Raw genomic sequence first — 21,709 nt, 5'->3', positions numbered from 1 at the left:
GAAGTGTTTGTTTAAAAAAAAATATTTTAAGAAAACAATTCAGATTGATCTTGCAACCACCCTACTCACACAAGTAGCAGTACCGACTTGCTTTCTGTGATATCCTATTGACTTTACTGGGACTCTCAACTGCTGACAGTTAAATGTCGTAAATGTTAAAGCCCAAACAGCTTGAACGAGTTTCTCTCTCCTTCACCTGCCAAGATCAGGATTCAGCATTTTTCCTCTTACAGATTATGATTGTTGTCGTTAAATGGTGCAAGGGAAACAGAGCCCAGAACTTGCCTGATAATGGAAAAGATGATCTTCAAATATTGTCATTTTAAAATTTAATAATTTGCGTTTAAGACCAAGTAGATTCCACTCAGACACTGGGTTTTCAAACAGGGTTGCAAGGGTCCTCGGTTTATTTGTTTCTTGAGACTCTATTTGAAGGGGAGAAGGAAACTTTTTCCCCCCATCAGTTTAAGATTGTGAAATTTGAAACTTGACTGTTCTCATCTCTAGCTGATCCCCATCTGCTGATAAACAAAATTAGTTTTATAAAACATATCCGCCCTAACCCTCAATACTAGGCACAGTCCAACCCTGACCTCCATGGGAGTTGATGTGCTTCTTTTAAGTTTACTAAAAATTTTAGTTCAGTTATGAAGAAGAACTTTTCTCCCCTCAACTGACCTCCCTCCCCACACACATATGCTTGCTTTTTCTGGTATCTGTTCTCAGAACATGGTCTATTTTCAGCAACCTTCTTGGATGGATTTTCATGGAAAATGAAATATACAGTGCACTTCGTTTAGATTATATCAGATGAAAAAAATGTCTGTGGCGTACAAAAGATCTGTTCTGCTGGATTGCCTGGGAAGGAAAGGGGGGGAGAAAAAAATACTTTTAATGGTTTAATTCTCTGGGAATCATATATCTATACTTAAGAAACTTTCCTCTCTTGAGGCAAGAGATTTTTATATTGGTGACACACTAGTTTATTTTGTTTTGTCTGTACTTGCCTCCCCCCCCCAAAAGTTCTCACCATTGTTCCCATCATCTGGTGGTCGCGATAGTGCATGTAGGACATAGGTTTCAGAGGAGCAGCCGTGTTAGTCTGTATTCGCAAAAAGAAAAGGAGGACTTGTGGCACCTTAGAGACGAACCAATTTATTTGAGCATAAGCTTTCGTGAGCTACAGCTCATTTCATCGGATGTAGGACATAGGGTTATCTAAATGCTTAGGAGAGGTCTAGACCACAGTGTAGTTAAATGTTAGGGACCTTATCTGTGCTAGCAGTCATACCAGTGGAGGTGCACTGATGGCCAGAGCAATGTTACCAGGTGCACCTAACTACCAGTAGTCACATAGGATTTGAATAATAAATTATACCTTAGCACCATCTATTCCAGTGTCTCCCTCAATGGCTGCCAATGCCCAACACTGCAGAGAAAGGCAAACACAGATGATAATGCACCTAGCTCACTGTGCAGCGTTGTACATGGTGTGGGGGTAGGGATTCCTTCCTGACACCAGGTGGCTATTGGATCACATACTGGGGCAGGAGATTTAACAGAGTAACTGTAAATATTATTGGTTATAAGATTATCCAGTCCTGATTGTGCACAGTACTTTCAAAGTGATGCCCATGGTTTAAATCCTACCTACAAAAGGCTAAAATTGCTCCGATTCACCTTAGACGCTAGTAAAAGGACAGAGCTCTGCAGGGAGGAGCCTGTATTGACCTTTAGATAAAATCGAAAGCCTCTGGCCTCAAAAACTCTTAGTGGAAAACCTTGAACTTGTGAAAGATATAACCCCTCTGATCTCCTGTCCAAGCCAAGTGGGTTCTAAATAGGATCCCCCCCACTATCCCTAGACAGGCAGGTGCACAAAACAAAGGGCACATACACATCTGGAGGAGGGGGAAAAATTCTATGATCCTAGGGGGAAAAGAAAGGGATCTGGAGAGAAAGGCCAGTTGCCAATTCTACAGAAAAACTAACTAGTTTTCAGCCAAAGCCCCATGGTTCTAGTGTAACAGAGGCCGTCATGGATTCAACACTACCCTATGCCTGAACCAGCCCATAGGTTAGATCTTTTAGACGCTCTTAGATACTAGATACTCTTTTAGATACTTAAAACCCAAAGAACAAGACAGGGATTCCCTCTCCCACCCCACCCCCATTCTTCATGGGGAAGTTAATGGTGCTCACTCAACTTTGCACTGATACCATTAGTACCTAATACACCTCACCCTTGGGAATGTTAACGCACGAGAAAAATACAAGGAGATTGAATCAATAATAATAATTTTTAAAAACCCTTAGAAACCAAAAACCTTAGCAAACAAAAAACCCAGAAACTTAAGACCTCAATCTTGCCCTCAAAGAGGATTTTTTTAAAAAAAATCCGATTCGTGAGCAGTAGCAAATGTTTCATTTCAACGTTGACACTGCAACTTTATAAGCGCTCTGCAGGTTTCCTGCCTGATACGCTGCACAGCTGGGTTGTTTTCATTTTTCCATTCACTCACCACATTTCCCTTATTTTAGACCCTTTGTTGACTTGGAGGTTACAAAATGGAACAAAAAAAACTGGACAGACATGTAAAGTTTGCTAGGCAATTTGTAAGTACTTATCAAAATAATGGGCTCTCCCTTCCACCAGAGACTACTGCGGATACGTGTTTTCCCCCCACATTGTTTCACAGCAGGCGATCTAGCTGGAAAGTGACATGACAGAATTAGCCAACACCACACATTTCAGTTTATTTTACACGTGGACCAGGACTCTGACAGGCATAGGAGACAGTGTGACTGTTGCTACCGATTAATCTTCAGATTAAGTTGCTCCATGTTGGATTGGTTTGTTTTCACCTCCTGAAGGTGAACGAAGGGATACAAGGGCATATTTGCATTTTCCCCAGCTAATTTTAACAACGATGACTGCAAACAGGCCTGTTTCCAAAATCAACAGGAATGGGCTCACATCGGAGGCTGCCCTGCTTTGCATCAATATCCACCCTCCTGAAAACTCAGGATTGCTGAAACGATCTAATGGCTATTTTCCCTCTGTCCAATTCACCGGTCTGTGCCTCTCCCTACTAACCTGGGTGGTCAGCACCACTACCTCCCTCACATTTCCGCTACAGAATCATGCATTCAAAACTTCGGTTTGCTCTTTCCCTGGATCTTACAAATCAGCCATTTTCATTTGCCATTGGAGAGGACTTGTCCATGGCCACCACAAATGCATAGGCAAATAAAGACATAACCTTGGTTAGAAAGGAGTGACCAGTTTAGACATCCAAGAGATTCCAGTGAGTTGCATATCCCCTCGATTCCCACCACCTTTCTAAGGAGCAAATCGTACCTTCCAGCTCAGCAGCAGAGACACTGCAGTTTTGTTCTATGGGGGAGCAGAATTTGAAGGGCCGGAAGCTCCTGGACACTGGAACCCACATCCACAAGCTTACTTTATAGCTCTGCAGATCTACCACGTCAGCCAGATTTGCCTTTGTGTATGGAGCGATAGGCAGGCTCTCACACATTCTGAGGCCCTGGCTGAGGAAACAGAAATGAGACAACGTATACAGCATCCTTGCAATGCACAGTGATATTATTATTTTCTTTTTGCGGATACAGACTAACACGGCTGCTACTCTGAAACCAGAGATACATTCTATTAATTCACATTCATCATATGCTTCTCAATAGAGGAATGTGTGTGTATAAAACACTTTTTATTATTCACATGAGTGCGAAGCACTGCCTGATTGATGAATGCCGAAAACTTAACACCTTAACTAGCAGACAATTGTACGGAGGTGGGGGAAAGTGTGGGCAGCAAGGCATCCATCCTCAATTTTTAGTCACTGCTATAAGTTTGGTAACAAAGCACAAGAAAATAAGTCTCCTTCAATTCATCTAGTCACAAAGTAGGCAAGGGTCTGCTCCCCAGAACCAGAATTTAAAACGGGGCTCAACAGTTACTTGGGTTACACACAACATGATGCTGGGTCGTCGTCTGCAGGAACTGAAACCAAATTAATCTGGATCTAGAAGCGTCAGACCAGCATTAGGCAGATCACTGCCTAATCTCAGAAACCCAGGTTCCCTAACTTGAAAGCTGTGGCAGACTCTGTACATGCCTGCCTTTGGTAGCTAGTCCAAAGCACCACATTGCTAGGATCCATCCAACCTTGCAAGGTGCTGAGCACTTCCTATGGAGCACTTAAGTGCCCTCAGCTCCCATTGATGTCTTTGGAAGCCAAGGACGCTTAATGCTTTGCGCAGTAAGGGCCTTTGATTTTAAGGCTAGGATCAACTGATGCTGTTTCTTTGTTATGTCTGAATGCAGAGACCGCACATCTGCAAATGAAGCTCGTATGCACTGAATTAGTTGGCAAGGGGAACTTCCAGGGCTTAGCTAGACTTTTGACTGAGAGGACAATTTCTGAAGTTCAAATAATGAACAAACAATAAATAATAAAAGACCAAGACAGATGCAGGCTTGTTAATTTGTCAGGTTTATGAAAAAATGTCAGTAGACTAAGGCTGGCCCACAGCAGCAGAGAGCAATGTCCATACAGAATACCAACAAACAAGGTTACATTATAAGCCAATGCACAAGGAGGAACAATAGAAGGCCGACACGGAAACTGAAACAAGCAAATAAGCTGGTTACACTAGCACAGGCTCCATTGACAAGACCAGTAGAATTAGTGCCCATTCCAGATGACTTGGATCACACATAGTACAGAAAGATGTTAGAGGCAATTGTTTTCACAGCTGTGGGAACTGTGCATGTGGGAGTGAGCATTCTGCAGTTACATGCCTCGGCCATGTCACCTTGTGACAGCTGATGTTTGATTTTAAACCAAGATCTGGGGGCTAGCCGCTTAGCTGGCAGACATTAACTTTACAGACTTTGCTGATGCTCAGATGCTCAACGAAAAAAAATGTAACTGCCAGCAGTATTGCCAACAGCCTCATTTAAAAGGAGAGTCCGGCAGCTTCTGCATTAGTGGGACTCCCTGCTGTTCCGCAATACGGTATTACATAAATACCAGCTGAAGAAGAATTTGCCTTCACAAACCTTTTTCTACAGGGCACACCTTGTTTATGTGAGATGGCAAAGCTGCTTTGCAATTAATGCAAATAAAGATCCCGTATTTAGATATAATTTTCTCTTCTGCTTTATGTAGTCCCCATTCAGGTGTCACATAGCTGGATGTCCCCTTGTGCTTGAGAGAGAAGGAAACAGGACTGCGTATTATAGAAAGTTTAGGAATTTATTTGTTTTAACAAAAATTAAATTAAAGAAGGGGCAGATGGGTTGCGAAGCCACAGCGCCAGCTTATTCCACAACCCCGCTCAAAAAACAAGGAACCCAGAAGAGTAGCACACTTGAGCCCGAACATCATACCTACCAAATTTTCAAAGTGATGTGAGAAGTTAGCAGCTTAGCCCCTGTTAAAGTTAATGGGAGTTGTGCTGGTAAAATCCCCACAGCTTTTGAAAATAAAGTAGAATGGAGGCAGAGGTATATTGCATTCGCCATTATACCATCTGCGTGTCATGTCACAACAAGCTGTCCCCAACGTAGGGTGGTCAAATGAATTCCTCAGTACTAGACTCCAGTGGCTTGTAACTCTCTCATCGCTTGTCCAAAATTCATCCTCTATCTGCCTGAACAGCGGCACCTTACACAGTGCCCTGAAAGGACAAAGTACCTTTCTTTGCAAATGCCCAACTACACCTCGACCACCTCAGACCTTGTATGAATTGCCCAGTCCAGAGGTCAGAGGCCAATTATCCAGCATAACTGCACTTCTCCACACTCTCCCGCTACCAAACAGAGTTTCAAAGCAATGTAATTATTAACTATTAAGTCACAGCCCATGCAGCTACCCAGCATATTCACAGCGCTAGAACCCATGTCATTCACTCAGAACCCTCCGCCATCAAGATGTATTTTCACACGTCTGAAAAAGAGCATTCAGAATTCCCAGTCAGAGATTACGTAGTAGTGCCTGGGTTTCTGATCAAACAGAGGCCATCACATAAAAACCTCTCTGTACACCTCTTCAGCCCTGAAGGGCAGTGCAGACAACCTGGCAACCATTTAAAGAGAGTGCTCGTCCTAGTCAATAATGCTTAGCATGCATACAGCATTAACTAATTAAACCAATTAAATATCTGCCCCTTTATTAATATGTTAAGTGACTTGTCCAAGGCTACTTTAGCAAGTCAGTGGTGTAGCAAGATTGGAACTCTGTTGTCCTAGACCCATCCTGTGCTAATCAGCTCAATTTTCTGTATGTCCCTGAAAAGCCCCACCTCAGAGAAGGGATTAACCCTCTAACACTTAGAACCACAAATATGTTTTCCTAATCCCACTTTATTTTGCATTTACCATGGAAATCAAACTTTTCACATCTCCTCACAAAGCTGAAAGTTTAAAATCATATGTTCGTTCCTTAAAATTTATTATCTTCCCTCCCCACCAACCCCATGATTAGAATGTACTAAAAATATGTAATCACTGAAAACACCAGGAAATACCAGATTCAAAAATACAAGCAGGCTAATGTCAGGGACAGGAACCAAGGGACACAGTGGACATAGTCAGAGCAAGAAGAGGATTTCCTTCTATAAAGTCACGCCGTCAGAACTGAGTACATAACAGTCAAAATATAACGATGGCTAAAACACAGAGCACAAGCTCTGACACTCCACTAGGCATCCCACACTGAGAAACATGCAACATTTCCTTGTTTTTATCCATTCTAATCCTTCCCAGTTTCTTTTCACTTCTAGCCCGTCATTGCAAATCTGTAAATTAGCACAGCTCTTCTTGTTCACGCAAGAAAGGAAATTTACATTTAATTAGGTCCTTTTATTTGAATACCAAACTGTTTTATAATTTTTAATATATTAGAGGAACTCACAAATGGTTTCATCTGCTATGGGAACATAGCTACCACTGGGGTGGAACTTGGAAGCTGTTAATGACATATAGCAATATAAACAACGATAAAAAGAAGAATAGTATCATTTAAACTTCAGGGAGCAGGGGAATTGTAGGTTGGCAGAACATAGTTATCTAAATTAGAATCTGGCTAAGACACTGACTGGGTTTACAACTCCTACTCTTGACAAAAAGTGTAACAGTCTTTAATGGCCACAAGTGGCCAGGATCTCAGTTTTGACCAACCTGATACTGCATTCCCCAGTTCACGGACTCTTCCACCATGAGCAGTCAACGGCAGAAAGAGCCAGTTTTACCATGGCCGTAAGTGAAACCCAGCTCCATTAATGTTAGGTCATTGATATCTAGCCAGTTTGCTGACGTTACTGAAGATGCACCTGGTTACATCAGCAGCAGATTTGGCCCAAAAGTCTGAAAATGACAGCAAAAGAAAGATGACAGTTTCTAGGAATTTTCATGTTGGTTTCCTCCCCCAGTCTCTTTATACTGTGAAAGTTAACAGACGCTAATTCTGGACAAGAGGTTGATGGCCTAGTAAAAGCCAGTGCGAGGCGAACTTACTTCAGGAGAGAAAATAACTTTCCTCATAGGTAAAATGTTAGATTAGGGACAGATTTTTAACCCCTTCTTCACACTTCTCAACAACATTGACCTCACTGATGTGTCTGACTCATGTGAACAGACCTGATAACTGCAATGGGACTAGTCAAGTGAGTAAAGGGTTCAAAGTCTGCCCCTTAATAAGAATTATTAATAAAAAGCCAATTTATTGACTTCATTCCCCTAACTGGACTACCATGACACTTGTCAAAGTGTTAACCACATCTTATAAACAGGCCTAAGCTTGACCTTGAAATTATATGCATGTAATAGCTTTCTGCCAATGCACACTGGCTACTGCATGGCTGTTAACAAGTCTGGGAAGGCAGCATTAAAGAAAACTGGATGGATTTTTCACAGCATGGGAAAAGGTTTGGTCTTTGCAGCATTCCTTTAAATGGTTAAAGCAACAGGATTAAACCACGACTCAGGAGCATTTCTCGCACACAGAGGCACACGTCATGGAAATACTCAAGTAACCACATTTCTCTTTACAGCTTTTCAGCTCTAGTTACTGAACATTTCTGGACTTGCAATTTATACCTTTGCTACTCGTTTTATAAAGTGATTATTGGAGCAGTCGGTAATAAATTGCAACAGATTTTGCCCCCCCCCTTCTTTTTTATGGAGGTCACTGTTACAGATCTCACTCCCAGGACCAGCAACATTAACAATTTAAAAAAACCACATGAACAATAATAAATGGGGTGGAGGAGTATGGGTCTGTCACTGTTTTTTTTGTGCCTTTAGTTACCTTGCCCCAAGCCCCAATTTCTGTGCAATCACTTCATATTGAAAATTCAACCCTCCATGCACACTCAACAATGCAGCCATGCCCCCACCCCACCCCTCAGCCAATTGCTCATAGGGGTTTTGCACTTTCCTTCCCCTAATCTCTGGGGAGCGGGAAAGCTGCCCTTCTATCACTCTCCATCCCCTGCCCGTCTCTCTCCTCAGGCTCCTAGATCCTCCCCTGTTCACACCCTCCTGACAATCTCCCACCCTGTCCTGCCCCAACGTCCTTCCAGGCTTCCCCACAGTCTCCTGCCCAACTGCAGCCTCCTGCTCTTTCCCCTCAACGTTTTCCCATCCTGCCCTGATTCAAAGTCCTTTGCATTCTCCCTCTCATCCCTGCCACATTCCTCCATCCTAACAGCCTCCCTGCCTTCTCACTTTCTCCTGCCTGGGACATACAGGTTGAGTAATTTCAGGTTTCAGAGTAGCAGCCGTGTTAGTCTGTATTCATAAAAAGAAAAGGAGTACTTGTGGCACCTTAGAGACTAACAGGCAGCCAGCTTTACGGCGGGCAGCCCGGCTTTGATCCCACTTGGAGACCCAAAGGGAAGTGGCGGCCATTTATATATTATAAAGGGCAAAAAGCTATGAAAAAACCCAGCTTTTTCCAGACAATCATGGGGAGCTTTAAAAACTCCAACCTGTAATCGTGGTTCTCAATAATATCATGACAGCTGGCAACTCGGTATCACCTGCAGCTCTGAGAAAACTATAAAGTCAGTCCAGCAAATTAGTCAACTCACAAGTTTTGTCCCTCCCCTTCCAATTGCCTCTCTCTATGGGACAGGCTTTGCTAACTAGTTATTAAAATAAACCACATCAGACAAACTGTCCTAGAAAACAGCACTCTCCTATCTCACTCACTCTCCTTCTCCTATTACAATTAGAGCAAGTGCCAGGTGCCAATCGGTTTCCAGTGCACCATGCTGGGGGGGTTACACAAACTCACGAACAACGAATGTAATTAAAATAAAAGTATAATTATAAACTCTTTGGGGCAGGAACCATCTTTTTGTTCTGTGTCTGTACAGTACCTAGCACAGAGACCCTGGCCTTATACGCACTACCACAATACAAATAACAAATAATTTTGAGCACCAGTGTTTAAAAGATACCTGCTTGCCCCTCCCAAATGGCATCTGCGAAGTCAATGGTGAGATACCGATGATCTGCTGGACCCCATTTCTACCCCGTAGCTCCTTAAAAACAGGGTGCTGAGACTCCACAGTTGTGTGCTGTAGCTCCCACTCCCTATGAGCGTCTTTGAGCACATCTATAGAACACTGGGTGCAGACTTTAGGGCTCATCTACATGCGGAAACTTTAAGAAGAGAGAGTGTCCACCTGTGGAGCTATACGGGTACAATGATACTACAATACTTGTACCAGTAAATTTCCCCATGTACACAACCCCTTCCTAAACCAAAATTTTTAAAGCCCCCCAGGGGAATAATTTTAATGGGAATTGAGCATCCAAATGCCCTAAACCGTTTTGAAAGTTTCAGCCTTTAAGACCCATCCCCACATACTCTTTGTTCAGTATTAAACCCAGGGAAGGATTCTTTGGAGGAAATCTCTTTTCAGATGGTTTCAGGTACCTGGTCAGGAATCTGGAGAGGAAGTCCTCAGAAGACTATATCCTCCTCCTCCAAGAGTATACAAATAGGAAAGAGAGGGAGGTGTGGGAATCCTCAGAGACAACATCTGAGAGACTATTCACACCATACAACTTGTAAAGAAGTTCAACTACAGCTAGTCAGCTGTGAACTTCAAAGCCTTAGGATGGAGTGAGGACATGAGTGCCATGCATTCCCACTCGCTAATTAAATACAAACCTACTATGGTGGCTGCGTAGAAGAGATGTGCAGGAAACTGACACCTACATTAGACCTTCTGGGCCAGCTCCCACCACTTGTGTTCAGTGTGCTGAACAAACATGCAACATGTGTGTGTGTGTTGTGACTTTTTAGAGATCTAGACCAGCACTTCTAGTAATCTCTTAGTGCTCCCTATTCAGCCCCTACTAGACACTCATCTGCAGGGAAAAATCACCTGGGTTAACAGCTCTTGAAGGTCAAGAATGAGAGAGAGAGAGAGTCTTGCCCCTCAGGGCTCTGCCAGAGCAGCGCAATAACCACATTGGGCAGGCCCTTGATACAACTGCCAATCTCAATGTCATAAGCACTATGGGCCAGATTTTCAAGAGAGCTCAGCACCCAAGAAGCTGAGGCTGTTTAAAAATCTGGCCAGTTATTTTGATGCTTAAATGGGGACTAAGTTATTCTGAAAGTTCAGATCAGCAATTCACTATGTTTCATAAAATCACAAGAGGACTGTGTGATGCATTTTCTCGGAGGGGATAGCAGGCAGTTTAACACACTAGTTTTCTGACATAGCAACATTTGCACTGAATCCCAACACTGTCCTCCTCAGAAAGCACCAAGAAAGGTCCTTTTTTTTGGTGTGTGCTTTAGATACAATTCTTAAATCTTTCCCACCATCATCATCCTCTACCTATTTTGAAAATATTTTAAAGAGCTGATTTTTCCGGAGTTGCTGAGTTCCTCCAGATCTTGCTGACTTCAAATGGAGCTGTAAGCACTCAGTACTGCTGGGAAAAAATCATACCCTGAGGCCTGATGCAAAGCACATGAACTCCTAGTGACCTCAACCGGGGCTTTGGTTTGGGCATTTGAATGAACCTGACCTTGTTAACGCATTGTTCATATTGGTGTTTCTGGAACGGTAGATGTGCTATAAAAGGCCCAAAACAGCAGCCAGTTTACTATAGAAAGGATCCTGCTTGGCATTTCAGAGCCTGAAGAACATTTCTAAGCCATGACAAGGGTTAACCCCGACTGAATTCTATTTGTTCGTGTTGGCTGTGGGGAAAATGTTGCCTTCTCCTGGATGTCTACTTTATAGCCAGGGTTATCCAATATATCCCATTGTTAGAACCTAATAAGTGAAAGCATCTTTGTGTTATGGCTAGAACATAAAACACAGGAAAACGTCTGATGGCTTACAAGTCAAATGGATGTTACAGGCTTGTTTTATGAAATTTGTAGATGTTCAGTTCAGCTCCCATCATTAGACACCAGTGCAGCAAACGGGAAGAAAACAGTTGTTTGGAAAGAGCGCTTGTGGATAACAGGTGCAGCCAAATAATACAAGTAAATGCTGTATGTATTGTAACAGGGTCGGGCCAGATGGCTATAGGAGAGTAACAGAAGGCAGATATATTAGCCCCAGGCTAAGTAGGTCCCTTTTCCCTGGGTAAGATAACAGGGAAGGTTCCAGAACAATCAGGAACCTTCTGGAGACAATTAAGACAGGCTGATTAGAACACCTGCAGCCAATCAAGAAGCTGCTAGAATCAATTAAGGTTAATCAGAGCACCTGGGTTTTAAAAAGGCACTCACTTCAGTTTGTGGTGTGCGCGTGAGGAGCTGGCAGCAAGAAGCACGAGGAGCTGAGAGTGAGAACGTGGACTGTTTGAGGACTGAGGTGTACAAACATTATCAGACGCCAGGAGGAAGGATATTTGTGTCTTTTCAAATTGTATATTAAGGCACAGTCAAGTGGCCCAATCACTTCAAAAGGATGAAACTAGCTAACAGGGATATGCTGGCGCCATAAATTTCTTGACTCAGATACAAATATCCTTAAAATCGGGGATGTTCAGACGGTAGGTATTTGGTTCAATCCCACCTCTATCAGACACAGATCTTGCTGAAGAAAGCTCAGTAGCAGTTGGGGTGGAGTAATTTTAATGGAAATGAAATTTCCTTTTGCAGGAAAAAAAAGTATTTTAATGAATTTTTACAGTTTTGGGATGGAAAAAACAAACCCAATATTATTAAAACCAAAAATGGTTTTCAAAAACCTTCAATTTTGCACTGAAAAACCTAACCCTTTTTGTGGGAAATTTTTAATGACCGTTTACATTCTATAAATTTCCCTCCAAAAATCACTGGTGTTTTTTAAACAAGTTCTAGAGAGAACTTTTGGGAGAGTCACTAGAAACACAACTCACTTGCCTAAAACGGAATCTATCAAATTGAAGTGATTAAAAAAATAAACCAAACCAAACCATCTTTAATAAAAGTAAGAGTAAGCAGACATGCAGTTGTTTGGAGACAGCAGAGTAAAAATTACTAGAAGTAGGCGGGAAACATGTTGAACAATTGGTTCAAGGTGCAACATTAATATAGACAATCTCTCACATAATAAAGACTTACGGTCATTACACGGGAATTTATTGTTTTGTTATGGATACTTTACATGACCTATGCAAATAATGCAGTTGTGCGGAGCATTGCAATATAATCCATTTATCCCCCAAACTCTGTTTCTATAAGTATTCAGTTTACCTGCAGATGACATCACCACATTGTTGTACGCAAATTTCTTACTTTGTAACTGACTTGCTTGACTCTTCCATCAATAATTTCAAAGTGTTTTTGCAAACATTAATGAATTAATGCATCACCAGAGTGCTGAGAGGCACTCTTGTCTGTAAAGTGGCGAAACTGAGGGACAGAACAGGGAAATGATTTGCCAACCCAACAAGTCAGTCATAGAGCTGGGATTAGAATGCTGATCTCTTGACATCTCACCCTGTGCTTTAACCACTATATCATACTTCTCTCTCCAATTATGATGGAGTTGCAATCACCACAGCTGACCCAGCAAGTAAGTTCATTCTAGTTCTGATTCTAGAACTCTAACTGAAGAAGTGGGTTCAGATCCACAGATCTGAAGGTGAAAATAACTCATCATATTGTACCTAATGCACACAGCCCTCAGCATTTCAGATCCAACAGGCTGAAGTTTATTAAAGTTCGATTTTGCTTCACCGGGATAAGTGTAAACATTCTTTTGAGAAATGGCCCTGTACAAAGTGCTTTGCTGAACCTGGGCTAAGTTTACCAACCCCTCCTCAGAGTTACAGGAAATAATGGTTTCAAACCACGATGGGTTAAGAAACCAAATTCTCAAAGCAAAACAGCCATAAATGTTGGGATGTGCATAAACTGGCTCAGAGTCACAAAGGTGTCAGCAAACCCAGTCTGAGTTTAGAAGGCACCCCAAGACCTGGAGAGTGCCACATGGTCTGGCATTTTATCAAAAATATTTTGTACAGCTCTCTTCATGAGGTCTCAAGACAAGCAGATTTTCATAAAAAATAGGTGCAGTTTTACTGGGCAACACTGAGCTACTAATGTAAATTAACAAAGTAAGTATGGGGAAGAACAGCCAACAGCAGAAGAAAAATTAACACTAGTAACTCCACACACCCACAGATCCTACATGCACAAATGGCTATTTACAATAATGCAACTAATTACTTCTTTCCTAATTCATATAGTATATGTTAAAATGCTGCAGCACTGAGACAGAAATGAGAGAGTTTAAGTTTTCTGAGGTTAGCCTCTTCACAAATATCTTTTCTGAAAACATAAACCAAGACAGGTATTATCAAGTGGAAAAAGAAATCAAAACCTGGATTTTCTGTTGCCCGATTAGAGGAATAGAGTTTAGTATCTATGCAGATTTTCAGGCACTCAAGATGTTTTAATGCATTGGCATTTCTCCTGAGGGAAGAGATTGGGGGGGGGGAGGGGGCATGTTTATGAATCAGACTGTTCAGCGTGTGCTTTGGGGGTGGAAAAGGTGGGCGACGCACAGAGGAATGGAGAGCAGAGTTGGATGAGTCAGAAAATGAAAAAAAATGGTGCTTTTACTCTTCCTACTAGCATCTCAGGAAGCTAAATATTTTAGAGTGATACAGAATCTCTTACTGTCGAGAGAGAGTCTGAATGTAACCTTGGCTGGTTAGTAATTGCCTATAATTAAATATGTTAGCAAATATATATAATGTAGGCTATATTATATATAACACACACATGCACACTCAACTATATGATGTTAGAAAGAAAATAAAATGAGTTCATCTAAAAGTCAAGTGGATCGTGCCACTGCTTCTTACAAACTTAACCTCTGTGTCAATCTGTTTTGTTTTCTTAACAGCTCAAAGCTGTGCTGAAGTTCATCACACAACCCTATCCATAATTGCATGAATATCAACAGAGAACAGTGATGTTGTCACAATACCATGCCCCTCTATTTCAAGCCTTGGTTCTGATGGGTATGTTTCCTCTGTCATCTTTCTCCCCTCTTAGTCCCCAAGAAGCAGGATCTGGCACACTTCGCCACCATCACCATTTCAAACACTAAGCAGAATTCCTCTTTCCAAACAAAACCCAGAGTTAGAAAAATCAAATTATAAAGATAAATCCCAACTAATTAATATGAAAACTTCTTTGGACCACTATAGAGCTATGATCATGCTTAAGAGTAATATTATTAGTAATAAATAAGCTTGGAAGGTTAAGATTGTTGTCACTAAATGTCAGTAAACACTGATTTCACCATACACACAGACAAAACGAGGGGAAAAAATTTCCATTGATGATCACTGAAATTTACATGTAGACAAAGAAAGAAAAATACTGATATTTATTTTGTGTATTTTGATATGTGATGTCAACAGTGTGTGTTTTAACATTACAAAGCTTTAATTTTTTGAATCTCAATGTCCACTGTCATTAATTATTGCTTGAGCTTTCTTCCCCATAATAATTTCCTACAACTGCAAAAATTTACATTGATAAAAATTGAAAAAAATGCTTAAAACTCATAATTTTGTGCAGCTGTGAAAACTGCAATTGATAACCGTGAACACTGACTTGCCCTGTTGAAATTAAAAATCAAATTCTGCCAAGGCTAGTAATAAAGCCTTTTGCTGAAATGTGCCAGGGTTTAGAAAATTCAGGCGCAGATTTCGGCATGCATCCACTGGACGATTCCAGTAAAGAAGCTGATGAATAAAACCACGGGGATGACCCAGAGAAAGAGTCTGAACAAGCAGGTTTATTTATTTCAAATTAAAAGTTGATGAAATAATGATTTTCCCATTTGCCAGAGGGACTCCTGCATCCCAACGAAATAATTTATACAAAACACATTAGGGCCCCATCCTGCAAACATTCAAGTACATATGTGACTACACTCACACCCCACTGAAGTCAACGACTAATGATGGGAGCAAAATTATGCATATGCCTAAGAGTTTGCAGGACCAAGCCCCAAATTTGTGCCTATTTTCAAATAGGAAAACTATTTAGATTAAAAAATAACATTAATCTTCCTAAACAAACAGTTGTTTGGGGCCCGACTGTCCATCATGTAACTCCACTATAATTAACTAAGTTACGTCAATACAATAGAGTAGCGAAGGGGTGTATCAGGCCTTTGGTTTTAAACCTGGAAAGATGGCAAGAAATATTTTTGCATTTCTATCACATTCCATACCATGCATTCTAGAAACAGTAGCTCATTATAATAGATTTGCATTTTTTTTAAAAGAACCTGTGGTTTAAAAGCAATGGCGGAAGGAGTAGGGAATTATCTGGACCAGACAAGTGGAAACACTGCCAAGTATTCATTTGTTAAGATTTTGTTTGCAGATTCCCAAGCACTTTTACAACTGCAATGGTGAGATCTGCATCTTTTGTAGGTTGCTTTGCAGAAAAAACAACGATGATATTATGAAACAAGAACACAACCCCCTCCCCTTTTTTAAAAAACAAAAAGGCCTCATAAATCCATATCTTACAGTTTTGCTGCCACGGCACTAATTGGAGATATTTAATACACAGGTCCTCTCTCCATTTCTTCCTACAAGTTTAAATGTGAGGACTGGAATTAAAAAAGCAATTTTATGCTAAAGAAGGATATTATTATTAAACATAAAATGCAACCACCATTGATAGCGCTTTAGATTTAAATGTTTGGGCTCAGCTACAGATGTTATGGCTCTGAAAAGCCTCAGCAGCACAACAATATACCTATAGAGGGAGAAAAACAAGAAAACAGGACTATAATGTTTATTAGAAGGTTCTTTATCAGATGGATTATGTAGCTATAGTTTAGATCACGATACACAACAAAACTGGCGGTTTGATTTCAGGTTTAGAAGGAAGCAAAGGACATGAAACAGGGGGATGAGAAAGTGAAACCAGCAAGGGTAAAGGAGGGTTGCTCTTGCAATTAAAGCATCAAAACGGGAGTCAGGAAAGCCAAGCTCTGCTCCCCCACCACCATGAAAAAAAAAACCCTGCCTTGCTATGCAACCTTATGCAAGTCCCTTAACCTCCCCATGCTTCAGTTTCCCTCCATCTGTAACATGTAACACAGGGATGTGGTGAGCTATATTGGTGTTTGCAACACACTTTGAGAGCCGCAGGTGCAAGATGCTGCTGAAGGGCTACTTTAAAGTGATTTTATATATTACCCTCCACAGAGCCACTCACCTTGGCCCCGATTTAGGAGAGCCCTTCAGCCTATGCTCAACTTTAAGCACAGGCTTAAGGCCCATCAACTTCACTGGGACTTAAACACGTGATTAAAATAAAGCAAGAGCTTACGTGCTTTCCTGCATCAGGCAGTAAAACAACAGGTGTGGTAATATTGCAGCGGAGCAGTGCTTCAGCCCACATGGAGCAGGCTCTGTAGTGTTCGCAAAGCATCCCAGGGGCTTGGGTACAGCTCCCCTGCCCCGACTCCCTGGCTCTCTCCAGCAAGGCAGCACAGGGGTATGCCCCTTCATTGTGACAACTCGTCTGGAAGGAGGTTGGGGCATCATTAGTCTCTCCTTTCTGCCACAATCAGTTCCTGATAGGTGCACGTGATCTGGGTCTCTCCCTCTCACCTCAAACTGCTCTGCACAGATGCTGCATTGGTGGCATAGAAGATAAAGATTCTGGCTGCTGACCACTGGGATAACACAAATCCTCTTCACCCTAGTTAATTCCGATGTTAATATCTAACTTCTCCATGTTAGGTAACATGACAATTTATCAAATCAAACCCTACATGTAAAATTATTATCCTAGGATGACTTCTCCAGTTATACCAGGCCCAACACTTTCAAATCTGGGTTCCTAAAGTTAACTTCCTACATCCATTCTGAGGCACCGTAACTAAAAGTGGCCTGTGGGATTTGTGAGTGTTCAGCACCTCTGAATAAAAGTATCCTGATCTTTTTCAGGTGGTCTAAAAACATGGATTAAGTAGCCTAACGTAAGACATCTAGGTTTGAAAATTTTGGCCCAAATTTTTAACAATACAAGTTTTACAGGGTGCCCTCCTGCATAACTTTTTAAATATGCCTTTCTGGTAATAGCTTATGAGATCCATCAGTAAGATATGAGTACTGGAAATAACAAGTCCAGGCACATCTAAGGGTTCCACAAATGATCACAAACTTCAGTTTCACTTTTATGGTTGCCTTGTCATCTTTACAGCTTCTCAGCACTTGTGCCTCACATTACAACTCACTGTTTGCATAATGAATAGTGCCCTGGGTTAAGATTTTCAGCAATAGAATATTGCCCAAGGAGCCAAAAATGTACTGGGTGTCAAAGAGTGCTCACAGCCTTCTGCTTCTGACAGAAACACAATCAAGGCAGGTCGCCTATCTAAAGGGCAATATTAAATAGCTATTGCTTGATAGAATTAATGAAATCCAAGGACCACTTAATACTCTGCCTGTTCTCTTAGCTTATAAATCTTGCTCTTTATCAGCCTCTTTTGCTTTTGGAAGCACAGCACCCCTGGGCACCTACAATGCTGTGCATTGGGACCCCAAAGTGGATCATGACCCTATTTTAATGGGATTGCCAAGGCTGGTATTAGACTTGTTGGGGCACAGGGCTGAAGCCGAAGCCCCACTGCCTAGGGCCAAAGCCAAAGGCTTCAGCCCTTGTCAGCGGTGCTAATGTTACATGCCCCCGCCCAAGGCAGAAGTCCTTGGGCAGCTCTAGCTGCCGACCACCCAGGTGTGACAGGGCTTGGGCAGGCTAAGGGTTTCGGTCCCCCCCTCCTCCTGGGTCATGTAGTAATTTTTGTTGTCATAAAGGGTCACAGTGCAATGAAGTTTGAGAACCACTGCTCTATTGCCTGAACCAAAGTCATATTTATTGACTTAAGTAGGCTCTCATTAACATCAGTGAACTTTGGATCAGGCCACTCCTGCCAAATCAGTACCGCAAGAGGGTAAAATTATCATAGAACCCAGGTATTTTTCTCACTCAGTACTGAAGGACATTTTAATATATTCCCACATGTGTCCATGTGAATGCACAGAACGGTTTGGCAAGACATGGTAAGCGGCAATTATTTACAATTACTTGTCAGATTTTCAAGGAGTAAGACAAATTTCCATGAAAATAGGAAGACAGTATCTAGATCCAGAGCCAGTGGAGTTCCTTATTTCCTGCTGAATGAAGTGTGCTTCAAGTGCTATTCCGCACTCAACACCTAAGGATGCTCCTGAAGTCGATGGTAATTCTCCTTTACATGAATGGTTCCCCCAACCATTATCCCCACAACACTCTAACAGAGACAAATCCTCAAATTCATTGATTGCAATGAGATTTCTGCAGATTATTGAGCAGGAAGGACTTCAGGATTTGACCCTAAATGATTTGATTTAATCGAAGGAAAGCAAATTGCCAAACAACTCAAGTTCTGACTTTGACAATTAAATAGATACTTGCAAAACTGGATGGCAATTTTACCAGTGAAACAGGTAACATTGTGTAAACATAGCTGTAAGGATTTGCATATATTCCATGCCTATTTTTTTTTATAAAGGGAAATAAAGATGCAATGGGGCAACACCTACCAGAATTTATTTGGACTGAACTTTCCTTAACCTAGAAACATGAAGATCAGATTAAAGGGTGCTAGAACCAGTGATGTTGGAATGAGGGGTGGGGGGGTGCTACCACAACCCTTGGCTTGAAATGGAAATAACAAACACCAGATACTTGGTTGCCATCAGCAGCCGCTCCCCCTCCCCGCACTATAAAAATTGTTCCAGCACCCCTGGCTAGAACTTAGAAGCAAGAAGAACCAACTCAGATCTGTTGGTGATCTTGAACTCCCGTTGTATTGAAGAAACTAAAATAAGGCCCTTGAAATCGGTAGGCCAAATTTACTCCTAGTGTAACTCCACTGAAATTGATAACATTACATCAAGGATAAATGTGGACTAAGTTCTTCCGCCACACACAAGATCCTCAGCTGGCAAACAACGGCTTAGCTCCCTTAGAGACAATGGACCTACACCAGTACTGCTCTAGCCCTATATTTATAATTCAAACAACCTGAATAGATTCTTATCATGAGAAGTCAGTTAGAAATGGCTTCTTCCTCCCAAGCCCAAATCAACTGCAAAAGCATTAAGAGTGGGCTTTCCAAGGTGTGAATCTAGCAGAGCAGAACTCCCTTGTCTGCATTCACTAACAGTTTTTCTGAGTGTTTTTTTTTCTTTTTTGACAGAAACATAAAAAACCTGCCAATGTTCAAAAACTGTCTTTCAAATTTAGTCCGATTTACAGCATAACCCATCCACACCCTACTTGCCATATCCCCACCACTAGAGTCTCTCCATCATCCACTGCAACTCCACCCATTGAGAGCTATGTGAAAAGTAACTGACATATGCAAATACTGCTTAGGGAGGAGCCGATCTTCTAGGGAGCCTCCTAAATTAAACAAATATTGATTTGCGTGGATTACACTCTCCTTGCCCTAATGATCAATAGAGCAACCAATCCTTCCCCATCTCCCAAGCAAGCCTCTCTCTCCCCTTGTCCTGCAAATGACCTGCTTTCCCAGTCCTTACTCTGCTGATCAAGGTGTGTTCATTTTATTTACTGTTTCCATAGGCAATATTTTTACAAAACCAAAAAGCTCTCTCCTTAATCAATGTTTAACAAATAACCAATTCCCAGCCTATCTAATCACACAGGTAACCGGCCCATGCCTTAACCCCAACCCCGACCAGAACCCCAACCCATTCCCCCATTAGCCTAATCATACAGCTGGCCTTTCACTATAAATTACCCCAGTTCTCCATAAACTTCTCTTGAAGACAAAGGTAACATCCTGTATCCTTTCATCCACACCCATGTCCCTTTAACCTAACAGCCCTCTCCAAATCTCTTAATCCATATATCCCTCACCCTGCTGCCCATTATCCTACACACACAGGTCAAAGCACCTCTCCCCGTTAAATCAGATCCACTTCCACATCTAATAAACACCTTTCCCACCGTACACACCATCCCCATACCTAAAGGTAACCCCCGCACACTCCATGCCCTCAACTTGGCTCCCCATCTCTTGCCTGTATCCCCCCAGAGATACCTCCCAAACCCTCTACCTCCACCCATCCCCCCAGATGCCCCCCAAACCCTCTACTTCCCCTTTTCCCTCACAGGTACCTCATCCCTTCCCCCCAGGTACCCCCAAACCCTCTACCTTCACCCATCCCCCCAGATATCCCCCAAACCCTCTACCTCCCCTTTTCCCTCACAGGTACCTCGCCCCCCAGATATCCCCCAAACCCTCTACCTCCCCTTTTCCCTCACAGGTACCTCGCCCCCCCGATATCCCCAAACCCTCTACCTCCCCACCTTTTCCCCCGTATCCCTCCACAGATACCCCCACCTCCTTCCCCCGCTATCCCCAGCCTACAAATACCCCCGGACCCGCTACTCCCCCCTCAGGCGCCCCTCCTGCCCGGGCCCCGCGCGCGGCGCAGACTCACCGTTGGGTCCGTACTTCTCCCGGCTCCGGCGGACCTGCTCGGGGCTCAGCCCGCAGCTCTCCCGCACCCCGAAGCGCTGCAGCACCGCGGCCGCCGGCGAGCTGTGCGCGTTCTCCATGCCCCGGGGCCGCCGGGCAGCGCCGAGAGACGGGGCCGGGGGAAAGCCGGGGCGCAGCCGCTGGACTTCGGGCGGGCAGGCGGGGCGTGAGGGTGTTGGGGCAGCAGCTCCTGGGAGCCGGGGGGGGGGAGGGCAGCAGCTCCTGGGAGCCGGGGGAGGCAGCTGGTCTGAGGGAGACTGGGGGGAGGCAGCTGGTCTGAGGGAGCCGGGGGGGGCAAGCTCCTAGGTGTTGGGGGGGCAGCAGCTCCTGGATGTTGGGGGAGCTGGGGAGCAGCGGGGGGGACCTGCGTTGCAGCAGCTTCCAGGGGAGAAGTCGAGTCCGCTTTAAAGTTCCCCGGGCTCGGTCCTCCCTGCCTCCTGCACGGCACCTTTTCTCCCTCTGCTAGAAGGTGAGCCCGGCCCCGGGTCCGGCTCCGCCTCCTCTCGGCGCAGCCCTGCCCTCCGCCCGGGCTACAGCCTGCGCGCCCCGCAGCTGCCACCGCTCAGCGCCCTGCCCGGCCGCTCGCCCCAAGTCGCGCCCCCCCGCCGCC

General features: G+C 43.2%; 1 protein-coding gene across 2 annotated transcripts in view; it reads right to left on the bottom strand.

Moving 5' to 3' along the window:
* ATP2A3 (ATPase sarcoplasmic/endoplasmic reticulum Ca2+ transporting 3) overlaps positions 1–21,274 on the bottom strand; it is a 135,260-nt gene extending 113,986 nt beyond the window's left edge. For both annotated transcript variants that reach the window (XM_048824465.2, XM_048824466.2), the window contains exon 1: positions 21,062–21,274. In XM_048824465.2, coding sequence (XP_048680422.1) covers positions 21,062–21,179 — 118 coding nt within the window. In that variant the 5' untranslated portion in view covers positions 21,180–21,274. The remainder of the gene's footprint in view (positions 1–21,061) is intronic.
* Positions 21,275–21,709: the final 435 nt, after the last annotated feature.

This window comes from Caretta caretta, chromosome 17 (assembly GCF_965140235.1).
Source record: "Caretta caretta isolate rCarCar2 chromosome 17, rCarCar1.hap1, whole genome shotgun sequence".
Classification (NCBI taxonomy): Eukaryota; Metazoa; Chordata; order Testudines; family Cheloniidae; genus Caretta; species Caretta caretta.
Note: the sequence above shows the minus strand (reverse complement) of the source record. Positions and strands in the feature narration are given on the sequence as shown.